At 52.1% G+C, this 12,517-nt stretch overlaps 4 protein-coding genes across 4 annotated transcripts; 2 read left to right on the top strand and 2 right to left on the bottom strand.

The window, feature by feature from the left end:
- Window positions 1–105: 105 nt before the first annotated feature.
- Window positions 106–1,090, bottom strand: BKA58DRAFT_377722 (H+-ATPase G subunit-domain-containing protein). Its single transcript, XM_046169640.1, has 6 exons — window positions 981–1,090; window positions 894–932; window positions 809–842; window positions 748–756; window positions 597–697; window positions 106–534 (listed from the first exon to the last, which is right to left on the bottom strand). Exons 1-6 carry the CDS (start codon window positions 981–983, stop codon window positions 370–372), a joined length of 351 nt encoding a protein of 116 aa, XP_046029500.1. The 5' UTR covers window positions 984–1,090; the 3' UTR covers window positions 106–369.
- A 70-nt stretch (window positions 1,091–1,160) lies between these two features.
- BKA58DRAFT_436363 (uncharacterized protein) lies at window positions 1,161–1,465 on the top strand (the record flags this gene model as incomplete). Its single annotated transcript, XM_046173407.1, has 2 exons — window positions 1,161–1,256; window positions 1,307–1,465. The coding sequence occupies 2 exons, from the start codon at window positions 1,161–1,163 to the stop codon at window positions 1,463–1,465; spliced, it is 255 nt and encodes an 84-aa protein (XP_046029499.1).
- Window positions 1,466–2,835: 1,370 nt separating this feature from the next.
- Window positions 2,836–4,012, top strand: BKA58DRAFT_100333 (uncharacterized protein). The gene has a single exon (XM_046163723.1). It carries the CDS (start codon window positions 2,947–2,949, stop codon window positions 3,805–3,807), a length of 861 nt encoding a protein of 286 aa, XP_046029498.1. The 5' UTR covers window positions 2,836–2,946; the 3' UTR covers window positions 3,808–4,012.
- A 5,932-nt stretch (window positions 4,013–9,944) lies between these two features.
- Window positions 9,945–12,053, bottom strand: BKA58DRAFT_307888 (heterokaryon incompatibility protein-domain-containing protein; the record flags this gene model as incomplete). Its single annotated transcript, XM_046167181.1, has 1 exon — window positions 9,945–12,053. One exon carries the CDS (start codon window positions 12,051–12,053, stop codon window positions 9,945–9,947), a length of 2,109 nt encoding a protein of 702 aa, XP_046029497.1.
- Between the last annotated feature and the right edge of the window lie 464 nt (window positions 12,054–12,517).

The raw sequence follows: 12,517 nt of genomic DNA, 5'->3' as shown, positions 1-12,517 counted from the left end.
TGCTCTCTGCTATTCACACATGTTAGGTTAAGAACACAACACAGAGGAGTACTTCTAGGACGTCACCAACGTAATTATATGCACTATGCAAGAGTGTCGGATCGGTGACCTTGGACGATTTGAATGCATTTCACGAATAGATATCGACTTGACTATCAAAGCCTGGAAGACAAAGGCATATTGAAGTGGAATACATTCACCAAACTCGCAGCATATCGTCTATTGTTGGTATGTTCGAGGCCGCAGGTCGACCTTGACTGTCTCGGGCCCGTCAAAGATCATGTACAAGGAGCGCTCTTCCCATGTGTCTCCTCAACAGCATCGCACCAGTCCGACTCCACGCTTCGTCTAACCCTCCATGTTGGTGCTCTAGTCCTGCTTGCCCGGTGGCTTGGGGTGCGCGTTTACGACGGCCTCGATGAGCTGGTCGACGACCTTGCTGCCAGACTTGTTGCCGATCTCGTCAATCTCCTTGACCTTGGCATCTGTGTCCTTCTTCGCGTCCTCTTCAGCCTTCTGGTTGCCTGAGCTGTGCTGCGCCATAGTTAGCCTCCCACTTCCGTCACGCGTATAGTGTATCGTCTCCGCTGACGCACCTCCTTCTCGAACTTCTGGTACTCGGACTCCTTCTCTTTTCTGTAGTCCTCGATTTCCTTTTGTGCTTCGTTTCGGGCGTCCTTTACTCGCTTCGTACGGTCTGGGTCGGTTAGAGTGTTGATACGGCTGGGTACATCGGGCGTTGTTTACATTCTCTTGCTGGTGAGCGGTTAGCGACTGCCCAAACAGACTACCTCGTGTGCTAGAATACCTTGCTGGACAATCTTCTGAGCTTCGCGTTCGGCCTAGGTGCGGTGTGAGCTATGCGGAGATTGGAGTGGGTTGCGCTGCCTTACATCGAGCAGGGTCTGAATTCCCGCGGAGTTTTGGGCGGACTACAGCTGTCAGTGTTCGCTACGGCGGCCTACTATTGATGTCCTCACCATTTTGAGTGCTGATTTGCGGGGATGTTGGCTATCACAGGTAGAGTTGCGGAGAGGCACGATGCAGCCGTGGACTTGGCGGAAGGTGCTCCAAGGCCCAAGCTCCCTCCCGCAGAGAAGCCGCTCCAACTTTACACAAGGCTCCGTCCCCAACTTCGCCTTTACTCCACGGTCCCCGCCATGTCTCGAGCGTCGCAGATCACACTGGCGACTACGTGCGTCACCGCCATCGGTACCGTAGCATTTGTTCATTGGTCGCAGAGGAACGACAAAGCCGTGAGTACTGCGGGATTGACATGGCCCAGAAATTATCTAATATGTATCAGGCAATGCATATGGGCGTCATCCGGGATTTCGAACAGCAACGAATCAAGCGCGAACGACAGGCCGACTTCGAGATGCAGAGAGAACTCGAACAGGAATACAGGAAATATCAGACAGTGTCGGATGGAGGCCCCGCTGAACCACCACCCCAAGCACGATGATAGCCGAGTAGACCATGTCTGCTGCGCAAAACGCCGTGACTGAGAGGCATAACGCCACATCAGCCTTGCTGCCCGCAGATACGGTCGCGAAGTACCAGGCCTACCATGTGCCCCGGCTGCGCCATTGTTGAGCCCAGACCAAGGGACCGGCGTATACATAGCCCTACGACTATCGGTGACCCATCAACGGCTCGAGATGCGGATGCTCGATGCGCATGTGCAGTAATAACATGGAGCATTACGCGAACAAATCAACAATCATCTCGTGGGAATTGTTCACAATGAGGACCAGGCGCTCGACGTCCAACGAGAAGCTTTAGTGAAGAAGCAGGCCAACGGAGGAACGGAGTATGTTGTGCGGCCATTATCCAAGAATCACGAAGCATCGTTTACTCTTTAGGCGCCCTGCACTGCAGTATGATCATGCTCCAGCACAGTTGTCAAGCCATTTACTCCGGTCCTGTCGTCAATCCTGCCACGATGCTGCTCATTGTCATTATCGGGTTGTGCCAGCAAGGCACCATGCGCTTCGAGATCCATAAATGCAACACACAGCATCCATTGTTATTGTTCGCGCACATTACTGCATACAGTCACTACACACCCAAGATTGCGTTCTTGGCGCTCGTTGTTTCCGCGCCGTATGCCCAGAGCACATTTGCGCACCAATGACGAGGTTCCATGGTAGTGATTCATAGCGATTGCAATGCCTCCCGCTAACAAACCACATCGAGGCGCAATCGGATATCCGGCAGAGCTTGCTCTTCTGGTTTGTTGGTAATCCAGTCTGTGATGCGTTTGGCCACACCTCTGGTTCGGGAGGCTCGTTTAGTGCCTCGGCAGATCAGCAACTATGAGGTCATTTACCCTGAGTATCTCGATGCACTTGATGGATTTGCACGTCATGAATGTTCCACAGTGAAGACTTCCAGGGAGAGACTCAGGTTGTGGTCGAGAGTGACAAGGTATCCAAATTGTGCCAGGCATTTGTGCAGCATTGCGCCCGTTTGAGCAGATCAACGGCGTCTTCACGGCGTGTACTCACGGTCGCCCAAAGGAATCGCGTGCTTCAGCCACAAAGTCCATGTGATTTAGCCTATAGAATGGTCAGATCGGTAACAGCTGGTCAGGCACCCAACTGCCTGCTAGATTATGGCGTTGAGCTTGGCTGGTCTGGTGGCGGGTCGCAACCGACTAAGCTTTACCCTTTGCTCCAGGCTTTCTTTGATGACGCAGGGCTGTGCAACCCATGTCTCTAGCCAGCACAACATTAAAGACCTACGCTTGCCTCTTCACAAAGTCGTGCATTGATCCTCCTATACCTAGCAACTTCGCTACACAATCACATTGCAAACTTCTCACGTTTTGCTTCCTCATACCACACTACTATCACATCCCTGTAGCTTTATCGGTATTACCTCGACCCGACATCTGGTGTCGCAGATTACATCCGCGATTCTTCCGTACCACTGTCACGCATCATGAAGTTCTCACAGATCCTCACCGGCCTCGTTGCCGCACAAGTAATCAGCGCCGCTTCAATACCCGAATCCAACGCCCTCAACGTCCTCGAAGAGCGACGAGTTGTTCCTGCCTCCGAAATTGTCTCACCAGACCACACACTAGAGCGTCGCAAGGGAGGCGGTGGCCGTGGAGGTGGCGGCGGAGGCGGTGGCAGTCGCTCAGGTGGAGGAAGCAGTGGCGGCGGATCTTCTGGGCGTACATCAACCTCCTCCAACGCCGGTGGCGCAACGTCCGCTGGATCAGGTCGACCGCGCACTTTCGGCGGTGGGCAATACTATGGCGGTGGTGCCCGAACACCCTACACTGCCGGTTCGAAAACACCAAAGGGACTCATCGCTGGTCTTTTGATCTTACCGGCAGCCATGCTACTTATCATGCCCGGCCTGTGGCTCCACAGTACTTACCCTTACTATTACAACAACCCCTACCGCTTCTACAACCAGTCCGCAACCAACGACGATGACGACAACGACAACGACCGACGCGCACTGTGGACGCGCCAAACCCAGGGCCGCAACGAGTCTCTTCCCGTCATGTGCGTGTGCGAAGAGGACTTCGTCTGTGGATGCGACGAGAACGACGACCAGCAATACCTCAACGATCTTATTGGTAACGGCAGCTATGCTGCGCTCAACAAGACTCTCGTCACTGTTTCTGACGTCAACGGCACCAGGACTCTTGTTCTCAACGGTACCCTCGAGAAAGGCACTACTGCGCCTGGCGGCACCGATGACAGCGGAGCTATGAGCTTGAGTGCCGGAAAGTATGTCGGATACTACGCCGTAGGCATGATGGTGTTGGCTGGTGTCTTCATGTAGAGACCAAGCAACGCTTGATTTCGTGGTTGGGAGATGTATAATTTGACGACGTTACGATTACTCTAGAAGAATACCGGAGGCGTTTGGAGGAATTTTTCTTTGTTCAGCGGGAATTTTGTCCGGATAGAATCCTGCCAGGCTTGGTGAAAGATATGGATATACCCCCAAGTCGGTTGTTCTGACTTTTATCAGCTTTGAGGACGTTTTTTACGTAATCACTTAGTAGTACCTCTCACTTCCAATCATTGCATTTGCATTTGCCTATCGTTATGACGTGGTGTAAGGAATGAGTGAATCTCCACTGGGACTTCTCGTAAGCTTCGTAAGCTGTCAACCCTGTCAAGGGTCCTTCGTGTCGCCTCGGGCAACGAACGGTGTTGGGTCGCTCGTGCTGAGCGTAATGATTCCGGTCAAGACAGTGATGCCTTGCTACTGACTCGCAGATAATTGTGATTCCTTGGGACCAGCACGCGGAGAAGCAACCAAACACTTGGAGATAAAGAAGGCGGTGTATCCCATGTATAGAACGATGCAAGTGGGATATCGTATTCAATACTGTCCAAACAGTATACGAACAACAACCGGATGTATATTCGCCGTGTTTCCGGTGAATGATAAGTAGGCAGTGCCGACATATTTACAGGACCCGAGACACTCGCCCGGTACCACATCCGCGGGAACGATGGGCGAGATGGTGCGTGGGGTATTCAAACGCATATAGGTCAGCTGACGCGGGGTCTGAGCGGTGAAGTGGCACATCGTGTAATTGCTGTTTAGGAGCATATGAAGCGATAGTCTGCCTGGATATGCGGTTTTCGCTTGTCCATACGGGCACATCCGTGGAGTGCGATAGGGCTACGAAGCGCGGGTATATATCGGTAGTAAGGTTGCTCTGTCAGCTTGGTGGCGTTCACAATATAGCAACTTTATTCCTTTGCTAACCTATTCCATGACTGCTGCAGCTCCTACTTACCAATCGTGATGCCTCGGCAGGCCATCGTGACTCTGCTAGCGTTCCGTGGCCCAAAGAAAGGGAAACCTGGCGCAGCGCTGTCGCACAACGGTGTTACTCTATTTTGGCTGGTACCTAAAGGTAGACGGCATTACGTGCGCTGGCCGCAGGTACGGTCGGACCTGCGTTCGCTGCCCGCAGCTATTTTGCGGTGTCACTTCTTCTCTTCGCTATCTGGGTTGTGTTTGCATCGTTCAACGGACACCCCGGAGGTGAAATCGGACAACGTTCTCTGGACAATTACGAGCACAAAGTGACTTGAGCAGACTGAATGAAACAAGACAAGCAAAATTACATCATGCCCCTCTCTTGGTGGACCAGATATGGGGCTGGGGGCCAAAAGTTCTGATGACTGCTGCGGACCTACATTTTCGTTTACTGAAACAAGTAATTCTGGCTTGGGGCCGGTGTAATATGCACGCTTTCCAAAGCGCTTGCGGCCATGCAAAGGGTGATGGTAGTCAAGATTATTGGAGATGTGACCGGTAGCCGTAGATGAAGACGTAGGTGATGCTGCATCCGACATACTGACCGCCACCACGTGTTCCCAGGAAACGGGAGGGTGCATAGGGCTGCATGATTGTCAAACGTCGCAGGTCAGCCTCGAGCCGTGTAACAAGCCAGTGGCAGGGTCTTCAGCCCTAACAGGGGATCTGACGCACTAATGGACCGACCAGAGGATGGCTGTTGGGTAGACAACAGTATCTGGACATGATTGTGACGTGATGGAGTCTCTCAAGGCCGCCCGCATCTGATTCTATCAGCGGTGTGCTCCAACACTTGACGTAGATAAAGGAACTTTGCATGCTTGACAGATGCAGAAAGTTACTCAGTCATGGAATGCGACCAATGACAGAAGCGGATATGCATTTGCTTTCGAAACGTCGACGTAGCGTTAGTGTCAACCCATAGGTCGCCAGGCAGCACTCAGCTGGTCAGCCTGAAGCTCCAGGCAGTCCCGCCCATGCACTTCAATGGGAAGTTGGTGAGAACGGATAGCTTGCGCAGCCATGTAAAGTAATCGGCGTTGCAATTGAGTAAACCTGGCCTATTGAAGTGTGGTGGATGGAAAAGGGCGGAAGCACCAAGAATACTTCGTACTGCTAATTGCCCCGCAACGGACGGTTATTGGAGCGACTGGACGCGCACGTGCCTCCTACCCCAGCTTCGACATCCGCGTCGTCGGCCTGCCCACGCACTCTTCTTCTCACCTTAAACCTTTTGCTCGGTAGCAGCTCCGACCCGCGCGACAGGCGCTACTGGTCAACCGACACTTCTCCAGCGAAACCGCCGTGGTCCGCGAAGAGGCCCGAACCTGAGTAATCTACGTCAGAAATGTCACTGCCCCTCCTTGTCCACCCACAGATCGATCGCTATATCAGGAAACGTGGCTGGGCCTAAGCGGGCTGTCAGATACGATTAGAGTCACGCAGCTATCGTGACACCCACTTCGTACACTACGTACCGATTTGAACATGAACTCTTGTGCGGTATCGTGGCACGTTCACATGGTCCGCGCGCTACAGGGGTTTTGCAGCCCCGGTTAGCTTCCACTGCGCTTCCACTCCATGTGCAGCTCTGCTTTGCTGCGCGCCCCATTCAATCCTCTACTGATGTGCTCAGCGACCCGGAAATATTACATGGCCTTGGCCACTGACCAATTGGAATATGGGACGCACCATGTACGACAGCTGAAGAGCCTCCAAGAGGCGAACTACCAACCCCTGCTGAGTGTCAAGACCAAACCTTTTTCCCTACCGTCGACAAGCTAACGGCCATGATGGCTGTGTTAGTTGCCTTTGGGAATCCCATCTTAGCAGCGTCCGGCTGACTGTGCACTCATCCCTACACTTGGTCCCCGTTGCCTGACGGACCTGCGGGTAGTCAACGATGCCTACCGGGTGACCCACACTAGCCTATGCATCCGAGTCGTCTTCACGCCTATCGCTATATATGCTACTGCTTGCCACGTCGAGTCAGGATTCATCACTACAAGTCTCAGTTCGCTCTTGTCAACACATCTTCTTTTGTAACATATCGTTGGCGTTCACGCTATCCAGATCTTCAATTTCTCCGGGCCACTCCACATTTGGGCACCAGATTACACAATCACACCCTCCCCGGCATGTGCTATCAAGTCATTGAGCGCTATTCGGTCTGCCGTTGCTTATACTACAAACACGCAATCGATCCATGCGCCGCCCATGGCCAACGAGGACATGGGATCCAAGAGAAGACAGTTCTCGTAGGCTACGCCTGCAGTTCTCATAGTCATCATCGACCTCAAGCCTACCATACCGGTGTTCTTCCAGATTCTGGCTATGGTAGCGGTGGATTTTCCCCGGCATACCTACGATGAATGCATGAGAGTATGTGTGTCCACAACTCACACTCTGCTGCGAAGACAGGCTATCATTCGATCCCTAGCCCGTTTGCTCGCTTCAACACACAACTATCTTCTCGAGCTGGTTACTCAGTGCCGTATCTTCAGCCATTCTACGTTCGCGTCATCTCATACTTTCGGCGACACACGCATTACCATGGAGTTTAAGAGGGATTGGATCTATATGATGGGTTACACGCATGGAGCAGGGGAATGACAGAGAAATTGGCGTTTGTTTGGATCCGCACTGTAACATCACGAGGATGTGGGAGTCATCTTGAGAACTGGCCTGTTGCGCATGCTTCGGACAACACTGGCTGCTTCGGTTCCTGATACATCAGGAGCAGCATCGTTAGTCTACATCGTTTGGTATTCTTACTTACACTTTCTACTTCAATCGTAGTGTTAACCTTCAATATCATTGTGCTATTTTTACGAGCACATTTGAGTCTGCCTTGCGTAAGGCGCCATCGCAATGAAGCCCACTATTTCAAGACGGAGAAAGTTGCCCCGTTCGGCCCTGATACGTGCTTGAGTTAACACGAAAACGTGCTGTATGTAGTCGTATTGCATTCGGGTCTAGGTGATATGATGAAGCACCATAGCGTGTTCGCAAGTGCATACAGAGTTCAGTGAGACGTCATCTTCGCCAAGCAGACCCACCTTTGGCGGCCCATGCACGTGCCACTCCAAGGGTCACCGCCATCTCCATGAGCAGACCGAAGAGTATACACCTAAAAGTCGCCGTATCCGTCGGTGTGAGAACCATTGCTATCCACTCCACACTTCAGTCGCTGCATCATACATCTCTAGCCTACCTCGATCGCGACCACACCCCGATGATACTTGCAGGAAGACTCACACCCCGGCCGTTTCCGACGTCGCCGGTGAACGACATTCGGCATTCTCAAGTCTCGGCGAGTCGGATCATTGCGCCACAGTCAATCGGAATCCCTACATACCGTGAAGGCGACGCACCTCGTCATGACCCACGAGAGCCGTTACTTCCGCCGCAAGCTCACGAATCCACCCTGTAACGGACCACGCGTAGGCCAGGCGCAGGGCGAAGGGGTCACATTGCCGTTTTCAACGGTACCGCGACTGCCGCTGGATAAAATCTAATTCTCCCATCCTCGTATCCGTGGGTTGAGGCTTGCGCGGCAACTCTACAGTCATAGCTTGAAAGCTAGGCATCCATTGCTTCTCATCACCGGTTGGCTGGATTCTCTCGACGCTTTCATCTGCTCGCCTTGCTCTCAACATCTCAATGCTGTATTCTTGGGCGATGTCCAATATTTCCGGCATGCCAGTGCTGCTAGTTAGGGTTGAGGAAGCCCATTCTCCAGATTCGGGCCAACATTGTATCGTATCTCTAAAGCTTCCTAGTACTCCACCTATCAGTTTACCCAGCTTCATAGACCCAGAATTTTCTTTCGAGCTAACCCTTCAAGCCAGGTTGCATTATTCTTTAGGCGCGTTTGGCGCATCTCTTCCTCTGTTGGTCATATCCGACAATTGACCTTGGACCGTTGCACACTAGATCGGGCATAAGATGCGTCCCAGCCGAGAGGCTCCCGAACGGACGCTGCCGAGACATTGATTCAGCCTTGTGGACCGCTCGCGAGGACGCTGGGTGTTCGGCTGTTGTATCCACTGCGGCAAGACGGGTCGTGGATCCATCGCCATCCCGAATCTACAGTCACCAACACGCTGGTGTCATGAAAGACCCCTGCATTAGCTCAAAGCCTACAGAACATGTTACGAATGGAAGCTCGATGTTGTACATCTTATTGGACATGAGGCGAATACTTCGAGATGCATTGGCACTACTTGTTTTGCCTTGTCTGGCCATGAGGCATTCCAATATCCCCATTCGTCCAGGTTGGCTCCAATGCTCATAGACCTACTTACCTTCGCACTGGTCTGGAAGTCCAGACAATTGTGACGACCACGTCCATCGACGAGCAAGTACTCAGCCCCCAGCTCTGCATGCTTTGGGGCCGTCCAGCATCAAACAGGTATCATACCCCAGACGATCGAAGGGTAAAACGTGCCGACTGGCTTCATCAAGCTATCAAAGAGATATTGGTAACCTCGGCATCCATACCACGCACCAATCACATCCATCAGGACCAATCGCCTTGGCACCAAATCCCGCCTTACGTGAGCCTGCCCCTACAAGCGCCTTTTCTAGCGTACACTGGCCCATATTCCCACACCTACCAACCGCTCCACTCCCCACTTTAACCAATCACTGCCTCCGCATGAGCCTCTTCTTGACAAGCCCAGGGTAAGGCTTAGCGTGTATTTTCATCGTGGCGAGCGGGATCTGGCCAGGTTTAGATGCCCTCGCGTGTAGCGATTCTACTCCGGCGGCGCAGTTGCGTAGGGGCTGATCGTGGGGCTGAATCATCTTGCTAGGAATGCAGGAGGCCTTGCAGCAAGGTGTGGTCATGTGTTATTGAGAAATCCAGTAACAATCCATACGCTTCGCGGCAATACTCGTAATGTATTGTCTCAATACCAATTGGTGTATTCTTCTGAGATGCAACCCTTCTTGACGGCAGTCAGTATTTTTCCCGCAAGCCTCCGTGTTCTCCGTTTGGCTACTTTCAGAACTGAGCCAATGTGCTATGGCAGCGCATCGGATCGAATCTTGCCTGAAGCTGCTTCTTTCATGACCAATCTGCTAGGGTAAATTGAAGGCCCTAGTAGATACCAAGCTACTACATCCGAGTCACCTCATTCCAGGACGATTGTTTCGAACTCCGGCGACGCTTCAACCCATCTCTTCAGATAAACCCTTCCAATGCCCAGTCTCCGATATACGACACTACCTTCTTGGACTGAACTTCGCGCAACTACCATCACATACAACTCAGGCACGTGCCGCCAACTGTGAAGAGGTTCGCCGTCGATGCCAAAATAGCTCAATCCTTTCCAATGCTTTGCAAACGCCCTTGCTTTCTCGGACTGTCTCTGCCCAGGGGCAAATCTATCGTCAGGAGACAGTAGTTCCCAGTAAGGGCTGGGCGTATCGAAATCCGCGTGTCTGGGACACTCTACCAGATGCGCTTCCGGTTCTAAATCGATGGTCCCGTTTGATGAGCACATACATCCAAAAAACTCACTGATCGACAAGCTGTCAGATGGCGAATCGAAGCACGGCATTACAGGCGGGAATCTGTGACCCTCAGGGTCTACTGAGAGCGCAATCAGGTCTACGTCACAATGGTCCATATTTCGGCTTGCGGTGCTATCGATGAGGTCTTCATCGAGCGCTATAGCACCTGCTACCAGGCCCTTGCTGCGAATCAGGATCGTGGCATTTTCTGGAAATTCCCAAGGCCGCTGTGTATTTCTTCCGGTTCGGCTGCTTCGATCCAGGGTGAAGGAAGCCTTTTGCGTGTGCGCTATGACGCGTCTAGTGACATCTAAGAGATTACCAGGGACGCTCTCAAATAGTTCAACCGTTTTATACTCGCGGAAAGCATCTTCCCAGTATCCGGGGAGATTATCGTCAGACCATCTCTCCTCGAGCCGTTTCTCGTACTCGGCACTTGAGCAGTCGATCTTGAGATAGGCTGGTGGTTTTGAGCGCACGCAGCCAGCCAACCATGCCAGCGCGGCTACAGCGTGATCGCTCCCCTCTCTTTCGCCTTGACATATCCGGTTCGGTGGCCCAATGACAACCTTCACGACTTTGTCGTCTTCGTAGACGAATTTGCCCCAGTAAGCGAGGCTATATGAGTAATAGTACTTCTGGTAGAACTCTATGGATCCCCCAACCGAGGTCCAAGACCATGTGGGTATGAGATCTGTTTGTTCCTGGGTTCTTGGTTCAATCCTCGATCCTCGTCGTCGCCACAGGATGCTGCGATCGAAGTCGTCAATGGGCTGTCCGTGGGTTGTTCTGTTACCATGAGTTGCATAGAGTATACCCGAGAAGCCGCGCAGTCTATCTGATGAGTGCGTGAGCGATTTGGCCGTGTATGTTTCCAATGCGTCAAAGGAATTGTGCAGTCGATCATATGTGGGTTGGTGTACCCCGGGTGCTTCGGTGTATACATCGAGCGAGCCGGGTTCCGATCTGTGACCAACATAAATTCCATGTTCAGTGAAGAACATCATTGTCGTTGACGACAAGTACTCCTGAAATGTCCAAGCACGACTGCTCCATGTAGTCTTGTGTAAGACCTGTTTGAGAATTGGTGCGGTTTCCACAAGCTGGAGGCCACTGTTGAGCTTGAGTTGTTCCTGCTCTTCCCTTGCGCGGCTCACGCCTAGCAATCCATGCGCTGCGCTGGAACCTGCAGCTGCAACAATGGTAAAGGCTGCTTGATGGTATAGACTTGCCATCTGCTCCAATTGAATTGCTTGTGCATGCAGTTCGTCTTGTATGATGCAAAGTCGGTCAACCCATAGGAACCGATGCTCTAGCTGTCTGCATACTGTGATTGCGTCTACTATTGTTGAAGGTAGTTCAATCCTATTCAGACTACCAGGAATTTCAAGGTCGCGCACATTGGTGCGTAAGGTCCGAAAGTCTTTCGCAGAGTCTGGTCCCCATACATACGACAGGGCAACGAACTGGGCTTCCCGAGGTAAAGATACGATGCAGACATCCACAACATCTACGATGCGAACGTCTTGGAGTGGTTGTCGTAAGATTAATCCTCCCGGGCTCTCCTCCGAGGGTCTCCGTAATGGTAGGCTTTCGAACCAAGTCCGGTATTGGCTCCAGTCAATATAAGGATGGAGACGTGCCATTAGTGCTTTTGTATATATCTCTGACTCAGAAGGTAACGACACACCAGCGTCGAAAGAAGGACGATCGGTAGGTCGGTCCATTGTGTTTACTATAAATTCGTGATTGCCAGCAAAAGGCTGTTCTTTGCCATTGATGTTGACGGAGAACATATAGAAAATGCAACGCACGAGTCCGTCGCTAATGTCACTACGAAGTGCGAATTTGACGTTGTCGGCATCTTGGAGGTCCAATATTTCCCCGTGTCCTCTGCCTGACTCTTCGGCTGCTGATATGACGGAGTAGCAGAAATCACAATGTCGCAGATTCTTGTGACAATGCTCAAGATCGCCGTACCATTCTATCTTGGCACGGCAAGTGAACAAATGCCAGATGCGGAAGTGGCGACAGGTCTCGCACAAGCGTGAGGAGGGATCCAGCTCCGTGTTGTCGCATCTTGGACAGTTCTCATGAAGAAAAAAGGAGGCATCGTCAAATTGAAAGTAGCCTTCGGTATCTATGCCACGTGTCTTCAGGCGAATTCCATTCGTATGACATGTTCGACAGT

Source organism: Alternaria rosae (assembly GCF_020736505.1).
Source record: "Alternaria rosae strain MPI-PUGE-AT-0040 chromosome Unknown BKA58scaffold_2, whole genome shotgun sequence".
NCBI classification, from domain to species: Eukaryota; Fungi; Ascomycota; class Dothideomycetes; order Pleosporales; family Pleosporaceae; genus Alternaria; species Alternaria rosae.
This window is presented reverse-complemented; position numbering and strand designations above follow the sequence as displayed.